This window comes from Protomyctophum bolini, assembly GCF_963924005.1.
Source record: "Protomyctophum bolini genome assembly, chromosome: 16".
NCBI classification, from domain to species: Eukaryota; Metazoa; Chordata; class Actinopteri; order Myctophiformes; family Myctophidae; genus Protomyctophum; species Protomyctophum bolini.
Window position 1 is genome coordinate 35685726 of NC_137877.1, and position 18005 is coordinate 35703730.

Consider the following 18005-nt stretch of genomic DNA (forward strand, 5'->3'; position numbering starts at 1 on the left):
ACCCAATATCCTGCTTAGCATAGGCAACACATGCATAGCAAACTGATAAATAATTTGCAGCTAGTAGAAAGGTATGTTGAAATCATTTGTTTTTGATTTCTGATTCTCCTAGTAGATCAAAGAACTGCCAGAAGGGATGTAGTGTTCTTACTGGATGGTTCTGATGGCACAAGGGATGGATTCCCAGCTATGATAGACTTTGTTCAGAGAGTGGTGGACAGACTGAATGTCGGAGAAAACAAAGACCGTGTTTCTGTGGCCCAGTACAGCAGAGATGCAGAAGTCCACTTCAATCTGAACACATACACCACAAAAACCGATATTGTGGACACGGTCAGAGGCCTGAGCCACAGAGGAGGCAGACCCCTCAACACTGGGGCAGCCCTCCAGTACGTCAGGGACAACGTCTTTACTGCCTCCTCTGGAAGCAGGCGTCTGGAAGGTGTTCCACAGATGCTGATACTGCTGAATGGTGGAAGGTCTTTTGACAATGTAGATACACCAGCATCTGCTCTCAAAGAGCAGGGCATTGTTGTGTTTGGAATTGGAAGCAAGAGCTCTGACAGCAGAGAACTGCAGAGGATATCCTATGAGCCTAGTTATGCTATTGCAGTGTCTGAATTCACTGACCTCCCCAACGTCCAAGAGCAGCTGTCCACTGCCATGAGCACAGTCATTGTAAGGGCTATACCCATGACTCCAACAGTAACTGGTAAGACACTGACTATTGTTTAACAGACACCCACAGTGTCTTTTCATTTAATGTGTCCACATTTAGTTTCTTTCAGTTTGAACTTAGTCCAAGTAGTTGCACCACTTTATAGATAAAGGTCAGATAATTTATGTGATCAGGTCAAATGACCTCTGTTTCACATGTCACCACACACATGAACCCTATAGTAATGTAAATTTCATGTTCCCTAGTTGAGCGCAGTGCTCCTGGAAGGGATGTTGTGTTCTTACTGGATGGATCCGATGGCACAAGAAATGGATTCCCAGCAATGCGTGACTTTGTCCAGAGAGCAGTAGAGACCCTGAATGTGGGTGAGAACAAAGATCGTGTGTCATTGGTTCAGTACAGCAGAGATGCAGCTGTCCAATTCTATCTGAACACATACACAACAAAGAGCGAGATCCTTGACATTGTCAGAGGCATGAGGCACAAAGGTGGAAGACCCCTCAACACTGGAGCAGCTCTCCAGTATTTGATAGACAATGTCTTCACTGCTTCCGCTGGAAGCAGGCGCCTGGAAGGTGCGCCACAGTTACTAATTGCCCTGATTGGCGGAAGGTCCTTTGACAAGGTTGACACACCAGCCTCTGCTCTCAAAGAGATGGGAGTCTTGACCTTTGTAATTGGAACCAGGGGCTCTGATGCTAGGGAACTGCAAAAGATATCCCAAGAGCCCAGTAATGCTGTGTCTGTGTCTGACTTCACTGACCTCCCCAGTGTCCAGGAGAAACTTCGCTCTTCCATGGAAACAGTGATTGTTGAGGTTACTCCTGAACCAACAACTGTGTTAGGTATGTTCACAGGCATGTCCTTTTTCTGGAGGTAGAGGAAAACATATTTGTTTCAGGCAAGTTTAGGGGACACTGAAGAAGTAGTAAAACATCTCCAGCACTGATGATTGTGTTCTGCTCCATTTCGATCTAGTTTATCTGACATAATGTCTGTCTTTGCTTCCCCAGTTGATGATGACACTGCCGGAAGGGATGTAGTATTCCTTCTGGATGGGTCTGATGGCACAAGGAATGGATTCCCTGCCATGCGTGATTTTGTTCAGAGAGTGGTGGAGAACTTGAACATTGGTGAAAACAAAGATCGTGTTTCTGTGGTCCAATACAGCAGAGATTCAGAGGTGCATTTCAATCTGAACACACACACCACAAAGGAAGACATCGTTGATACGGTCAGAGGCCTGAGGCATAGAGGAGGCAGACCCCTCAACACCGGGGCAGCCCTCCAACATGTCAGGGACAACGTCTTTACTGCTTCCTCTGGAAGTAGACGTCAAGAGGGCTTCCCTCAGATTCTGATTGTGTTGAGCGGAGGGCGTTCTAGTGATAATGTCGATACACCAGCCTCCGCCCTCAAGTCGGACGGGGTTTTGATTTTCGGCATCGGAACTAGAAATTCTAGCAGAGAGGTTCAGAGGATTGCCTCAGATCCTAATTATGCCCAGTCTGTGTCTGACTTTTCTGACCTCCCTAATGTCCCACAGACATTCATTGCCTCTCTCAACACCATAGGTGTTGAAGAGACCCCCACAACCCCAACAGTCGAAGGTAAGACAACACTTGCTTTGTTAGCTCCCGGCGTGCACCCAATATCCTGCTTAGCATAGGCAACACATGCATAGCAAACTGACAAATAATTTGCAGCTAGTAGAAAGGTATGTTGAAATCATTTGTTTTTGATTTCTGATTCTCCTAGTAGATCAAAGAACTGCCAGAAGGGATGTAGTGTTCTTACTGGATGGTTCTGATGGCACAAGGGATGGATTCCCAGCTATGATAGACTTTGTTCAGAGAGTGGTGGACAGACTGAATGTCGGAGAAAACAAAGACCGTGTTTCTGTGGCCCAGTACAGCAGAGATGCAGAAGTCCACTTCAATCTGAACACATACACCATAAAAACCGATATTGTGGACACGGTCAGAGGCCTGAGCCACAGAGGAGGCAGACCCCTCAACACTGGGGCAGCCCTCCAGTACGTCAGGGACAACGTCTTTACTGCCTCCTCTGGAAGCAGGCGTCTGGAAGGTGTTCCACAGATGCTGATACTGCTGAATGGTGGAAGGTCTTTTGACAATGTAGATACACCAGCATCTGCTCTCAAAGAGCAGGGCATTGTTGTGTTTGGAATTGGAAGCAAGACCTCTGACAGCAGAGAACTGCAGAGGATATCCTATGAGCCTAGTTATGCTATTGCAGTATCTGAATTCACTGACCTTCCCAACGTCCAAGAGCAGCTGTCCGCTGCCATGAGCACAGTCATAGTGAGGGCTACACCCATGACTCCAACAGTAACTGGTAAGACACTGACCACTGTTTAACAGACAACCAGAGTGTCTTTTCATTTAATAATGGGTCCACATTTAGTTTTCTTTCAGTTTGAACTTAGTCCAAGTAGTTGCACGACTTTAAAAGATAAAGGTCAGATAATTGATGTGATCCGGTCAAATGACCTTTGTTTCACATGTCACCACACACATGAACCCTATGGTAATGTAAATTTCATGTTCCCTAGTTGAGCGCGGTACTCCCGGAAGGGATGTTGTGTTCTTACTGGATGGATCCGATGGCACAAGAAATGGATTCCCAGCAATGCGTGACTTTGTCCAGAGAGCGGTAGAGACCCTGAATGTGGGTGAGAACAAAGATCGTGTGTCATTGGTTCAGTACAGCAGAGATGCAGCTGTCCAATTCTATCTGAACACATACACAACAAAGAGCGATATCCTTGACATTGTCAGAGGCATGAGGCACAAAGGTGGAAGACCCCTCAACACTGGAGCAGCTCTCCAGTATTTGATAGACAATGTCTTCACTGCTTCCGCTGGAAGCAGGCGCCTGGAAGGTGCGCCACAGTTACTAGTTGCCCTGATTGGCGGAAGGTCCTTTGACAAGGTTGACACACCAGCCTCTGCTCTCAAAGAGATGGGAGTCTTGACCTTTGCAATTGGAACCAGGGGCTCTGATGCTAGGGAACTGCAAAAGATATCCCAAGAGCCCAGTAATGCTGTGTCTGTGTCTGACTTCACTGACCTCCCCAGTGTCCAGGAGAAACTTCGCTCTTCCATGGAAACAGTGATTGTTGAGGTTACTCCTGAATCACCAACTGTGTTAGGTATGTTCACAGGCATGTCCTTTTTCTGGTGGTAGAGGAAAACATATTTGTTTCAGGCAAGTTTAGGGGACACTGAAGAAGTAGTAAAACATCTCCAGCACTGATGATTGTGTTCTGCTCCATTTCGATCTAGTTTATCTGACATAATGTCTGTCTTTGCTTCCCCAGTTGATGATGACACTGCTGGAAGGGATGTAGTATTCCTTCTGGATGGGTCTGATGGCACAAGGAATGGATTCCCTGCCATGCGTGATTTTGTTCAGAGAGTGGTGGAGAACTTGAACATTGGTGAAAACAAAGATCGTGTTTCTGTGGTTCAATACAGCAGAGATTCAGAGGTGCATTTCAATCTGAACACACACACCACAAAGGAAGACATCGTTGATACGGTCAGAGGGCTGAGGCATAGAGGAGGCAGACCCCTCAACACCGGGGCAGCCCTCCAACATGTCAGGGACAACGTCTTTACTGTCTCCTCTGGAAGTAGACGTCAAGAGGGCTTCCCTCAGATTCTGATTGTGTTGAGCGGAGGGCGTTCTAGTGATAACGTCGATACACCAGCCTCCGCCCTCAAGTCGGACGGGGTTTTGATTTTCGGCATCGGAACTATAAATTCTAGCAGAGAGGTTCAGAGGATTGCCTCAGATCCTAATTATGCCCAGTCTGTGTCTGACTTTTCTGACCTCCCTAATGTCCCGCAGACATTCATTGCCTCTCTCAACACCATAGGTGTTGAAGAGATCCCCACAACCCCAAAACTCGAAGGTAAGACAACACTTGCTTTGTTAGCTCCCGGCGTGCACCCAATATCCTGCTTAGCATAGGCAACACATGCATAGCAAACTGACAAATAATTTACAGCTAGTAGAAAGGTATGTTGAAATCATATTTTTTTGATTTCTGATTCTCCTAGTAGATCAAAGAACTGCCAGAAGGGATGTAGTGTTCTTACTGGATGGTTCTGATGGCACAAGGGATGGATTCCCAGCTATGATAGACTTTGTTCAGAGAGTGGTGGACAGACTGAATGTCGGAGAAAACAAAGACCGTGTCTCAGTGGCCCAGTACAGCAGAGATGCAGAAGTCCACTTCAATCTGAACACATACACCACAAAAAACGATATTGTGGACACGGTCAGAAGCCTGAGGCACAGGGGAGGTAGGTCCCTCAATACTGGGGCAGCCCTCCAGTACGTCAGGGACAACGTCTTTACTGCCTCCTCTGGAAGCAGGCGTCTGGAAGGTGTTCCACAGATGCTGATACTGCTGAATGGTGGAAGGTCTTTTGACAATGTAGATACACCAGCATCTGCTCTCAAAGAGCAGGGCATTGTTGTGTTTGGAATTGGAAGCAAGAGCTCTGACAGCAGAGAACTGCAGAGGATATCCTATGAGCCTAGTTATGCTATTGCAGTGTCTGAATTCACTGACCTCCCCAACGTCCAAGAGCAGCTGTCCACTGCCATGAGCACAGTCATTGTAAGGGCTATACCCATGACTCCAACAGTAACTGGTAAGACACTGACTATTGTTTAACAGACACCCACAGTGTATTTTCATTTAATGTGTCCACATTTAGTTTCTTTCAGTTTGAACTTAGTCCAAGTAGTTGCACCACTTTATAGATAAAGGTCAGATAATTGATGTGATCAGGTCAAATGACCTCTGTTTCACATGTCACCACACACATGAACCCTATAGTAATGTAAATTTCATGTTCCTTAGTTGAGCGCAGTGCTCCTGGAAGGGATGTTGTGTTCTTACTGGATGGATCCGATGGCACAAGAAATGGATTCCCAGCAATGCGTGACTTTGTCCAGAGAGCAGTAGAGACCCTGAATGTGGGTGAGAACAAAGATCGTGTGTCATTGGTTCAGTACAGCAGAGATGCAGCTGTTCAATTCTATCTGAACACATACACAACAAAGAGCGAGATCCTTGACATTGTCAGAGGCATGAGGCACAAAGGTGGAAGACCCCTCAACACTGGAGCAGCTCTCCAGTATTTGATAGACAATGTCTTCACTGCTTCCGCTGGAAGCAGGCGCCTGGAAGGTGCGCCACAGTTACTAATTGCCCTGATTGGCGGAAGGTCCTTTGACAAGGTTGACACACCAGCCTCTGCTCTCAAAGAGATGGGAGTCTTGACCTTTGCAATTGGAACCAGGGGCTCTGATGCTAGGGAACTGCAAAATATATCCCAAGAGCCCAGTAATGCTGTGTCTGTGTCTGACTTCACTGACCTCCCCAGTGTCCAGGAGAAACTTCGCTCTTCCATGGAAACAGTGATTGTTGAGGTTACTCCTGAACCAACAACTGTGTTAGGTATGTTCACAGGCATGTCCTTTTTCTGGTCGTAGAGGAAAACATATTTGTTTCAGGCAAGTTTAGGGGACACTGAAGAAGTAGTAAAACATCTCCAGCACTGATGATTGTGTTCTGCTCCATTTCGATCTAGTTTATCTGACATAATGTCTGTCTTTGCTTCCCCAGTTGATGACACTGCCGGAAGGGATGTAGTATTCCTTCTGGATGGGTCTGATGGCACAAGGAATGGATTCCCTGCCATGCGTGATTTTGTTCAGAGAGTGGTGGAGAACTTGAACATTGGTGAAAACAAAGATCGTGTTTCTGTGGTCCAATACAGCAGAGATTCAGAGGTGCATTTCAATCTGAACACACACACCACAAAGGAAGACATCGTTGATACGGTCAGAGGCCTGAGGCATAGAGGAGGCAGACCCCTCAACACCGGGGCAGCCCTCCAACATGTCAGGGACAACGTCTTTACTGCTTCCTCTGGAAGTAGACGTCAAGAGGGCTTCCCTCAGATTCTGATTGTGTTGAGCGGAGGGCGTTCTAGTGATAATGTCGATACACCAGCCTCCGCCCTCAAGTCGGACGGGGTTTTGATTTTCGGCATCGGAACTAGAAATTCTAGCAGAGAGGTTCAGAGGATTGCCTCAGATCCTAATTATGCCCAGTCTGTGTCTGACTTTTCTGACCTCCCTAATGTCCCGCAGACATTCATTGCCTCTCTCAACACCATAGGTGTTGAAGAGACCCCCACAACCCCAACAGTCGAAGGTAAGACAACACTTGCTTTGTTAGCTCCCGGCGTGCACCCAATATCCTGCTTAGCATAGGCAACACATGCATAGCAAACTGACAAATAATTTGCAGCTAGTAGAAAGGTATGTTGAAATCATTTGTTTTTGATTTCTGATTCTCCTAGTAGATCAAAGAACTGCCAGAAGGGATGTAGTGTTCTTACTGGATGGTTCTGATGGCACAAGGGATGGATTCCCAGCTATGATAGACTTTGTTCAGAGAGTGGTGGACAGACTGAATGTCGGAGAAAACAAAGACCGTGTTTCTGTGGCCCAGTACAGCAGAGATGCAGAAGTCCACTTCAATCTGAACACATACACCACAAAAACCGATATTGTGGACACGGTCAGAGGCCTGAGCCACAGAGGAGGCAGACCCCTCAACACTGGGGCAGCCCTCCAGTACGTCAGGGACAACGTCTTTACTGCCTCCTCTGGAAGCAGGCGTCTGGAAGGTGTTCCACAGATTCTGATACTGCTGAATGGTGGAAGGTCTTTTGACAATGTAGATACACCAGCATCTGCTCTCAAAGAGCAGGGCATTGTTGTGTTTGGAATTGGAAGCAAGACCTCTGACAGCAGAGAACTGCAGAGGATATCCTATGAGCCTAGTTATGCTATTGCAGTATCTGAATTCACTGACCTTCCCAACGTCCAAGAGCAGCTGTCCGCTGCCATGAGCACAGTCATAGTGAGGGCTACACCCATGACTCCAACAGTAACTGGTAAGACACTGACCACTGTTTAACAGACAACCAGAGTGTCTTTTCATTTAATAATGGGTCCACATTTAGTTTTCTTTCAGTTTGAACTTAGTCCAAGTAGTTGCACGACTTTAAAAGATAAAGGTCAGATAATTGATGTGATCCGGTCAAATGACCTTTGTTTCACATGTCACCACACACATGAACCCTATGGTAATGTAAATTTCATGTTCCCTAGTTGAGCGCGGTACTCCCGGAAGGGATGTTGTGTTCTTACTGGATGGATCCGATGGCACAAGAAATGGATTCCCAGCAATGCGTGACTTTGTCCAGAGAGCGGTAGAGACCCTGAATGTGGGTGAGAACAAAGATCGTGTGTCATTGGTTCAGTACAGCAGAGATGCAGCTGTCCAATTCTATCTGAACACATACACAACAAAGAGCGATATCCTTGACATTGTCAGAGGCATGAGGCACAAAGGTGGAAGACCCCTCAACACTGGAGCAGCTCTCCAGTATTTGATAGACAATGTCTTCACTGCTTCCGCTGGAAGCAGGCGCCTGGAAGGTGCGCCACAGTTACTAGTTGCCCTGATTGGCGGAAGGTCCTTTGACAAGGTTGACACACCAGCCTCTGCTCTCAAAGAGATGGGAGTCTTGACCTTTGCAATTGGAACCAGGGGCTCTGATGCTAGGGAACTGCAAAAGATATCCCAAGAGCCCAGTAATGCTGTGTCTGTGTCTGACTTCACTGACCTCCCCAGTGTCCAGGAGAAACTTCGCTCTTCCATGGAAACAGTGATTGTTGAGGTTACTCCTGAATCACCAACTGTGTTAGGTATGTTCACAGGCATGACCTTTTTCTGGTGGTAGAGGAAAACATATTTGTTACAGGCAAGTTTAGGGGACACTGAAGAAGTAGTAAAACATCTCCAGCACTGATGATTGTGTTCTGCTCCATTTCGATCTAGTTTATCTGACATAATGTCTGTCTTTGCTTCCCCAGTTGATGATGACACTGCCAGAAGGGATGTAGTATTCCTTCTGGATGGGTCTGATGGCACAAGGAATGGATTCCCTGCCATGCGTGATTTTGTTCAGAGAGTGGTGGAGAACTTGAACATTGGTGAAAACAAAGATCGTGTTTCTGTGGTTCAATACAGCAGAGATTCAGAGGTGCATTTCAATCTGAACACACACACCACAAAGGAAGACATCGTTGATACGGTCAGAGGGCTGAGGCATAGAGGAGGCAGACCCCTCAACACCGGGGCAGCCCTCCAACATGTCAGGGACAACGTCTTTACTGTCTCCTCTGGAAGTAGACGTCAAGAGGGCTTCCCTCAGATTCTGATTGTGTTGAGCGGAGGGCGTTCTAGTGATAACGTCGATACACCAGCCTCCGCCCTCAAGTCGGACGGGGTTTTGATTTTCGGCATCGGAACTAGAAATTCTAGCAGAGAGGTTCAGAGGATTGCCTCAGATCCTAATTATTCCCAGTCTGTGTCTGACTTTTCTGACCTCCCTAATGTCCCGCAGACATTCATTGCCTCTCTCAACACCATAGGTGTTGAAGAGATCCCCACAACCCCAAAACTCGAAGGTAAGACAACACTTGCTTTGTTAGCTCCCGGCGTGCAACCAATATCCTGCTTAGCATAGGCAACACATGCATAGCAAACTGACAAATAATTTACAGCTAGTAGAAAGGTATGTTGAAATCATATTTTTTTGATTTCTGATTCTCCTAGTAGATCAAAGAACTGCCAGAAGGGATGTAGTGTTCTTACTGGATGGTTCTGATGGCACAAGGGATGGATTCCCAGCTATGATAGACTTTGTTCAGAGAGTGGTGGACAGACTGAATGTCGGAGAAAACAAAGACCGTGTCTCAGTGGCCCAGTACAGCAGAGATGCAGAAGTCCACTTCAATCTGAACACATACACCACAAAAAACGATATTGTGGACACGGTCAGAAGCCTGAGGCACAGGGGAGGTAGGTCCCTCAATACTGGGGCAGCCCTCCAGTACGTCAGGGACAACGTCTTTACTGCCTCCTCTGGAAGCAGGCGTCTGGAAGGTGTTCCACAGATGCTGATACTGCTGAATGGTGGAAGGTCTTTTGACAATGTAGATACACCAGCATCTGCTCTCAAAGAGCAGGGCATTGTTGTGTTTGGAATTGGAAGCAAGAGCTCTGACAGCAGAGAACTGCAGAGGATATCCTATGAGCCTAGTTATGCTATTGCAGTGTCTGAATTCACTGACCTCCCCAACGTCCAAGAGCAGCTGTCCACTGCCATGAGCACAGTCATTGTAAGGGCTATACCCATGACTCCAACAGTAACTGGTAAGACACTGACTATTGTTTAACAGACACCCACAGTGTATTTTCATTTAATGTGTCCACATTTAGTTTCTTTCAGTTTGAACTTAGTCCAAGTAGTTGCACCACTTTATAGATAAAGGTCAGATAATTGATGTGATCAGGTCAAATGACCTCTGTTTCACATGTCACCACACACATGAACCCTATAGTAATGTAAATTTCATGTTCCCTAGTTGAGCGCAGTGCTCCTGGAAGGGATGTTGTGTTCTTACTGGATGGATCCGATGGCACAAGAAATGGATTCCCAGCAATGCGTGACTTTGTCCAGAGAGCGGTAGAGACCCTGAATGTGGGTGAGAACAAAGATCGTGTGTCATTGGTTCAGTACAGCAGAGATGCAGCTGTCCAATTCTATCTGAACACATACACAACAAAGAGCGAGATCCTTGACATTGTCAGAGGCATGAGGCACAAAGGTGGAAGACCCCTCAACACTGGAGCAGCTCTCCAGTATTTGATAGACAATGTCTTCACTGCTTCCGCTGGAAGCAGGCGCCTGGAAGGTGCGCCACAGTTACTAATTGCCCTGATTGGCGGAAGGTCCTTTGACAAGGTTGACACACCAGCCTCTGCTCTCAAAGAGATGAGAGTCTTGACCTTTGCAATTGGAACCAGGGGCTCTGATGCTAGGGAACTGCAAAAGATATCCCAAGAGCCCAGTAATGCTGTGTCTGTGTCTGACTTCACTGACCTCCCCAGTGTCCAGGAGAAACTTCGCTCTTCCATGGAAACAGTGATTGTTGAGGTTACTCCTGAACCAACAACTGTGTTAGGTATGTTCACAGGCATGTCCTTTTTCTGGTGGTAGAGGAAAACATATTTGTTTCATGCAAGTTTAGGGGACACTGAAGAAGTAGTAAAACATCTCCAGCACTGATGATTGTGTTCTGCTCCATTTCGATCTAGTTTATCTGACATAATGTCTGTCTTTGCTTCCCCAGTTGATGATGACACTGCCGGAAGGGATGTAGTATTCCTTCTGGATGGGTCTGATGGCACAAGGAATGGATTCCCTGCCATGCGTGATTTTGTTCAGAGAGTGGTGGAGAACTTGAACATTGGTGAAAACAAAGATCGTGTTTCTGTGGTCCAATACAGCAGAGATTCAGAGGTGCATTTCAATCTGAACACACACACCACAAAGGAAGACATCGTTGATACGGTCAGAGGCCTGAGGCATAGAGGAGGCAGACCCCTCAACACCGGGGCAGCCCTCCAACATGTCAGGGACAACGTCTTTACTGCTTCCTCTGGAAGTAGACGTCAAGAGGGCTTCCCTCAGATTCTGATTGTGTTGAGCGGAGGGCGTTCTAGTGATAATGTCGATACACCAGCCTCCGCCCTCAAGTCGGACGGGGTTTTGATTTTCGGCATCGGAACTAGAAATTCTAGCAGAGAGGTTCAGAGGATTGCCTCAGATCCTAATTATGCCCAGTCTGTGTCTGATTTTTCTGACCTCCCTAATGTCCCGCAGACATTCATTGCCTCTCTCAACACCATAGGTGTTGAAGAGACCCCCACAACCCCAACAGTCGAAGGTAAGACAACACTTGCTTTGTTAGCTCCCGGCGTGCACCCAATATCCTGCTTAGCATAGGCAACACATGCATAGCAAACTGACAAATACTTTGCAGCTAGTAGAAAGGTATGTTGAAATCATTTGTTTTTGATTTCTGATTCTCCTAGTAGATCAAAGAACTGCCAGAAGGGATGTAGTGTTCTTACTGGATGGTTCTGATGGCACAAGGGATGGATTCCCAGCTATGATAGACTTTGTTCAGAGAGTGGTGGACAGACTGAATGTCGGAGAAAACAAAGACCGTGTTTCTGTGGCCCAGTACAGCAGAGATGCAGAAGTCCACTTCAATCTGAACACATACACCACAAAAACCGATATTGTGGACACGGTCAGAGGCCTGAGCCACAGAGGAGGCAGACCCCTCAACACTGGGGCAGCCCTTCAGTACGTCAGGGACAACGTCTTTACTGCCTCCTCTGGAAGCAGGCGTCTGGAAGGTGTTCCACAGATGCTGATACTGCTGAATGGTGGAAGGTCTTTTGACAATGTAGATACACCAGCATCTGCTCTCAAAGAGCAGGGCATTGTTGTGTTTGGAATTGGAAGCAAGACCTCTGACAGCAGAGAACTGCAGAGGATATCCTATGAGCCTAGTTATGCTATTGCAGTATCTGAATTCACTGACCTTCCCAACGTCCAAGAGCAGCTGTCCGCTGCCATGAGCACAGTCATAGTGAGGGCTACACCCATGACTCCAACAGTAACTGGTAAGACACTGACCACTGTTTAACAGACAACCAGAGTGTCTTTTCATTTAATAATGGGTCCACATTTAGTTTTCTTTCAGTTTGAACTTAGTCCAAGTAGTTGCACGACTTTAAAAGAGAAAGGTCAGATAATTGAGGTGATCAGGTCAAATGACCTTTGTTTCACATGTCACCACACACATGAACCCTATGGTAATGTAAATTTCATGTTCCCTAGTTGAGCACGGTACTCCCGGAAGGGATGTTGTGTTCTTACTGGATGGATCCGATGGCACAAGAAATGGATTCCCAGCAATGCGTGACTTTGTCCAGAGAGCGGTAGAGACCCTGAATGTGGGTGAGAACAAAGATCGTGTGTCATTGGTTCAGTACAGCAGAGATGCAGCTGTCCAATTCTATCTGAACACATACACAACAAAGAGCGATATCCTTGACATTGTCAGAGGCATGAGGCACAAAGGTGGAAGACCCCTCAACACTGGAGCAGCTCTCCAGTATTTGATAGACAATGTCTTCACTGCTTCCGCTGGAAGCAGGCGCCTGGAAGGTGCACCACAGTTACTAATTGCCCTGATTGGCGGAAGGTCCTTTGACAAGGTTGACACACCAGCCTCTGCTCTCAAAGAGATGGGAGTCTTGACCTTTGCAATTGGAACCAGGGGCTCTGACACTAGGGAACTGCAAAAGATATCCCAAGAGCCCAGTAATGCTGTGTCTGTGTCTGACTTCACTGACCTCCCCAGTGTCCAGGAGAAACTTCGCTCTTCCATGGAAACAGTGATTGTTGAGGTTACTCCTGAATCACCAACTGTGTTAGGTATGTTCACAGGCATGACCTTTTTCTGGTGGTAGAGGAAAACATATTTGTTACAGGCAAGTTTAGGGGACACTGAAGAAGTAGTAAAACATCTCCAGCACTGATGATTGTGTTCTGCTCCATTTCGATCTAGTTTATCTGACATAATGTCTGTCTTTGCTTCCCCAGTTGATGATGACACTGCCGGAAGGGATGTAGTATTCCTTCTGGATGGGTCTGATGGCACAAGGAATGGATTCCCTGCCATGCGTGATTTTGTTCAGAGAGTGGTGGAGAACTTGAACATTGGTGAAAACAAAGATCGTGTTTCTGTGGTTCAATACAGCAGAGATTCAGAGGTGCATTTCAATCTGAACACACACACCACAAAGGAAGACATCGTTGATACGGTCAGAGGGCTGAGGCATAGAGGAGGCAGACCCCTCAACACCGGGGCAGCTCTCCAACATGTCAGGGACAACGTCTTTACTGTCTCCTCTGGAAGTAGACGTCAAGAGGGCTTCACTCAGATTCTGATTGTGTTGAGCGGAGGGCGTTCTAGTGATAACGTCGATACACCAGCCTCCGCCCTCAAGTCGGACGGGGTTTTGATTTTCGGCATCGGAACTAGAAATTCTAGCAGAGAGGTTCAGAGGATTGCCTCAGATCCTAATTATGCCCAGTCTGTGTCTGACTTTTCTGACCTCCCTAATGTCCCGCAGACATTCATTGCCTCTCTCAACACCATAGGTGTTGAAGAGACCCCCACAACCCCAACAGTCGAAGGTAAGACAACACTTGCTTTGTTAGCTCCCGGCGTGCACCCAATATCCTGCTTAGCATAGGCGACACATGCATAGCAAACTGACAAATAATTTGCAGCTAGTAGAAAGGTATGTTGAAATCAATTGTTTTTGATTTCTGATTCTCCTAGTAGATCAAAGAACTGCCAGAAGGGATGTAGTGTTCCTACTGGATGGTTCTGATGGCACAAGGGATGGATTCCCAGCTATGATAGACTTTGTTCAGAGAGTGGTGGACAGACTGAATGTCGGAGAAAACAAAGACCGTGTCTCAGTGGCCCAGTACAGCAGAGATGCAGAAGTCCACTTCAATCTGAACACATACACCACAAAAAACGATATTGTGGACACTGTCAGAGGCCTGAGGCACAGGGGAGGCAGACCCCACAACACTGGGGCAGCCCTCCAGTATGTCAGGGACAACGTCTTTACTGCCTCCTCTGGAAGCAGGCGTCTGGAAGGTGTTCCACAGATGCTGATACTGCTGAATGGTGGAAGGTCTTCTGACAATGTAGATACACCAGCATCTGCTCTCAAAGAGCAGGGCATTGTTGTGTTTGGAATTGGAAGCAAGACCTCTGACAGCAGAGAACTGCAGAGGATATCCTATGAGCCTAGTTATGCTATTGCAGTGTCTGAATTCACTGACCTCCCCAACGTCCATGAGCAGCTGTCCGCTGCCATGAGCACAGTCATTGTGAGGGCTATACCCATGACTCCAACAGTAACTGGTAAGACACTGACTATTGTTTAACAGACACCCAGAGTGTCTTTTCATTTAATAATGTGTCCACATTTAGTTTTCTTTCAGTTTGAACTTAGTGCAAGTAGTTCCACCACTTTAAAAGATAAAGGTCAGATAATTGATGTGATCAGATAAAATGACCTTTGTTTCACATTTCACCACACACATGAACCCTATAGTAATGCACATTTCATGTTCCCTAGTTAAGCGCAGTGCTCCCGGAAGGGATGTTGTGTTCTTACTGGATGGATCCGATGGCACAAGAAATGGATTCCCAGCAATGCGTGACTTTGTCCAGAGAGCAGTAGAGACCCTGAATGTGGGTGAGAACAAAGATCGTGTGTCATTGGTTCAGTACAGCAGAGATGAAGCTGTCCAATTCTATCTGAACACATACACAACAAAGAGCGAGATCCTTGACATTGTCAGAGGCATGAGGCACAAAGGTGGAAGACCCCTCAACACTGGAGCAGCTCTCCAGTATTTGATAGACAATGTATTCACAGCTTCCGCTGGAAGCAGGCGCCTGGAAGGTGCGCCACAGTTACTAATTGCGCTGATTGGTGGAAGGTCCTTTGACAATGTTGACACACCAGCCTCTGCTCTCAAAGAGATGGGAGTCTTGACCTTTGCAATTGGAACCAGGGGCTCTGATGCTAGGGAACTGCAAAAGATATCCCAAGAGCCCAGTAATGCTGTGTCTGTCTCTGACTTCACTGACCTCCCCAGTGTCCAGGAGAAACTTCGCTCTTCCATGGAAACAGTGATTGTTGAGGTTACTACTGAAACTCCAACTGTGTTAGGTATGTTCACAGGCATGACCTTTTTCTGGTGGTAGAGGAAAACATATTTGTTTCAGGCAAGTTTAGGGGACACTGAAGAAGTAGTAAAACATCTCCAGTACTTATGATTGTGTTCTGCTCCATTTCGATCTAGTTTATCTGACATAATGTCTGTCTTTGCTTCCCCAGTTGATGATGACACTGCCGGAAGGGATGTAGTATTCCTTCTGGATGGGTCTGATGGCACAAGGAATGGATTCCCTGCCATGCGTGATTTTGTTCAGAGAGTGGTGGAGAACTTGAACATTGGTGAAAACAAAGACCGTGTTTCTGTGGTCCAGTACAGCAGAGATGCAGAGGTCCACTTCAATCTGAACACATACACAACAAAAGGAGATATTGTTGATACGCTCAGAGGGCTGAGGCACAGGGGAGGCAGACCCCTCAACATAGGGGCTGCCCTCCAATATGTCAGGGACAACGTCTTTACTGTCTCCTCTGGAAGTAGACGCCAAGAGGGCATCCCTCAGATTCTCGTAGTGTTTAGCACAGGGCGGTCCAGTGATTTCCTTAACCGGCCTGCACACAATTTGAAAAGTCTTGGAGTCCAGATTATGGGCATTGTTATTAGCCAGGATGACACTAGAGAAATGCAAACAATCACAACCAATCCCCAGCTAATTTTCAAGGCAAGAGAGTTTTCAGACCTGCCAAGACTACAGCCCGAACTTCTATCAGCTCTTTCTCAAGTCTCACATGTGGGACCGACAGGTAAATCATTGTACTCTGCTGATGTATGTTTACTCTTTTACTTTTTCCATGTTGCCAAAATATTTATCATTATTAATTATTATTTTGCTAACAATTCATTATTGTTTTGATTTACCGTAATTGTTAAAGCACCACTTCACCAACATTTTAAAATAATTAAATTGATAATCATGATAATATCACAATATCTTTCTACCCTGTCTGTGTCTCATAGGAGGGCTGTGTGCAGTCCAGAAACCCGTCCACCACCAATGACATCATGTAGAGTGATTTTCTATTAAACAGAAAACATTTTTATTATTGTGAGAACGATGGCTTCCATTTTTGCATTGCAACTTTTCAGGAATAGAAACCCTGCCGTTTCTATTAGCTTGGATTCCCCATCGATGATGTCTCTGGTGGACAGGTTTCGGAACTGCCCACAGCCGTCCACAGACTTGAGTAGGAAAACAATTGTGCTTATTTTATCATGATCAATATTGAGGACCAATTATATAAAGATAGGTTGAAAAGTGGGGAAGTGGTCCTTTAACTTCATTTTTAAACAACCGTCATACATTGGATCATTAGTTGAAAATAATGAAAGTCATACACTTGTATTACACCCCCCCCCCCCCCCCCCCCATTCTCTCCAAGTCCTCTTCATCCATCCATGTTAGTTAGACATTTGTGCTCCCCAGGATTGCATCCAAATGAAGCCTCTCTCCTACTTTCTCTTCTTAAACCTCTCACTGTTCGTTTAATCAAAAATACCCCCTTTTCTATCTCTAAACATATCTTATTGCAGAGACAATAAGATGAAATATTCTTCAAATCTTCTGAGCCATTTTAAACAGTGAAAGTTTCTGAAACCCTGCATCATTCTTTGTTCTCTTTGAATTTCAGGATGTTCAAGAAATAGTCTGGAACAGAGTGGCATTCCCACACACTGCCACTCCGACTATGTGGCTCCCGCATGCGCTTAGGGTTAGGGACAGGGTTAGTAATAGTTTTGAGCGCATCAGAATAGCGTGCTTCCGAATTCCGGTGTGTAACCGAAATAGTTTGCTAGTGGTAACTACTTCCAATTAAGTGATGTAATGGCATTAGTTAGAAGGAAATAAGGAAGCAGCCATCCCTTATTAATAGTCAACTGTTCATGACAAAATATTGAGTTGACTTAAAATGAGGGATCACATTTATTTTAATAACGATACCCAATGATAGCCTTTACAAACCAAAACCAAGCTGCTCCCTGGCTCCATGTGTTAACTGTCAACTGTAAAATGTGCAAATATTTCAATTCCAATTCAAATAAAAAAGAGTTTTAATATCTTCTTGCAGAGATTATGAGATTAAATATTCTACAAATCTTCTAAGCCAAGTTTCTCTTTGAATTGCAGGATGTTACATAAGCTTGGCTGACATTGTTCTCTGATAGAAGAACAATGGGTTGTTTTTACTTTCTTTGATATCTCCAGTTGTGTCAAAATGTGTTTTCTTTGACATGGTTGCATTGTAAAGAAATTGCCATTGTCCACCTGAAGAGGACATTGAGTTTAGTAGTCTTGCGTTTTTTTTTCTGCTAGCATGATGACCTCCTGCAGTTTCATGGACCTGTCAACTTTAAAGCAGTATTTTGAAATAAAATGCTGGATTCGTCTTCTCTGCCTGTCAACACTTTTTTCATCATTCCATACTTTGAATGATGTTGGCATTCTTTCAAATTGTTTTACTTCACCTGCTTGTGCTATATTCAACGGTTATAGCATGTTTCCAGCTTTT

The 18005-nt window shown here is 45.8% G+C and overlaps 1 protein-coding gene across 12 annotated transcripts in view; it reads left to right on the forward strand.

Moving 5' to 3' along the window:
- The window catches only part of LOC308331001 (uncharacterized protein), a 51706-nt gene that overhangs the window by 8337 nt on the left and 25364 nt on the right, over nucleotides 1-18005 (forward strand). For 7 of the 12 annotated variants that reach the window (XM_080786086.1, XM_080786075.1, XM_080786078.1 and 4 more), the window contains exons 12-32: nucleotides 113-712; nucleotides 925-1524; nucleotides 1693-2289; nucleotides 2438-3037; nucleotides 3255-3854; nucleotides 4023-4619; nucleotides 4768-5367; nucleotides 5580-6179; nucleotides 6348-6941; nucleotides 7090-7689; nucleotides 7907-8506; nucleotides 8675-9271; nucleotides 9420-10019; nucleotides 10232-10831; nucleotides 11000-11596; nucleotides 11745-12344; nucleotides 12562-13161; nucleotides 13330-13926; nucleotides 14075-14674; nucleotides 14892-15491; nucleotides 15660-16241. In XM_080786086.1, coding sequence (XP_080642212.1) covers nucleotides 113-712; nucleotides 925-1524; nucleotides 1693-2289; nucleotides 2438-3037; nucleotides 3255-3854; nucleotides 4023-4619; nucleotides 4768-5367; nucleotides 5580-6179; nucleotides 6348-6941; nucleotides 7090-7689; nucleotides 7907-8506; nucleotides 8675-9271; nucleotides 9420-10019; nucleotides 10232-10831; nucleotides 11000-11596; nucleotides 11745-12344; nucleotides 12562-13161; nucleotides 13330-13926; nucleotides 14075-14674; nucleotides 14892-15491; nucleotides 15660-16241 — 12561 coding nt within the window. The remainder of the gene's footprint in view (nucleotides 1-112; nucleotides 713-924; nucleotides 1525-1692; nucleotides 2290-2437; nucleotides 3038-3254; nucleotides 3855-4022; nucleotides 4620-4767; nucleotides 5368-5579; nucleotides 6180-6347; nucleotides 6942-7089; nucleotides 7690-7906; nucleotides 8507-8674; nucleotides 9272-9419; nucleotides 10020-10231; nucleotides 10832-10999; nucleotides 11597-11744; nucleotides 12345-12561; nucleotides 13162-13329; nucleotides 13927-14074; nucleotides 14675-14891; nucleotides 15492-15659; nucleotides 16242-18005) is intronic. The other 5 variants (XM_080786085.1, XM_080786084.1, XM_080786081.1 and 2 more) reach the window with 5 other exon arrangements.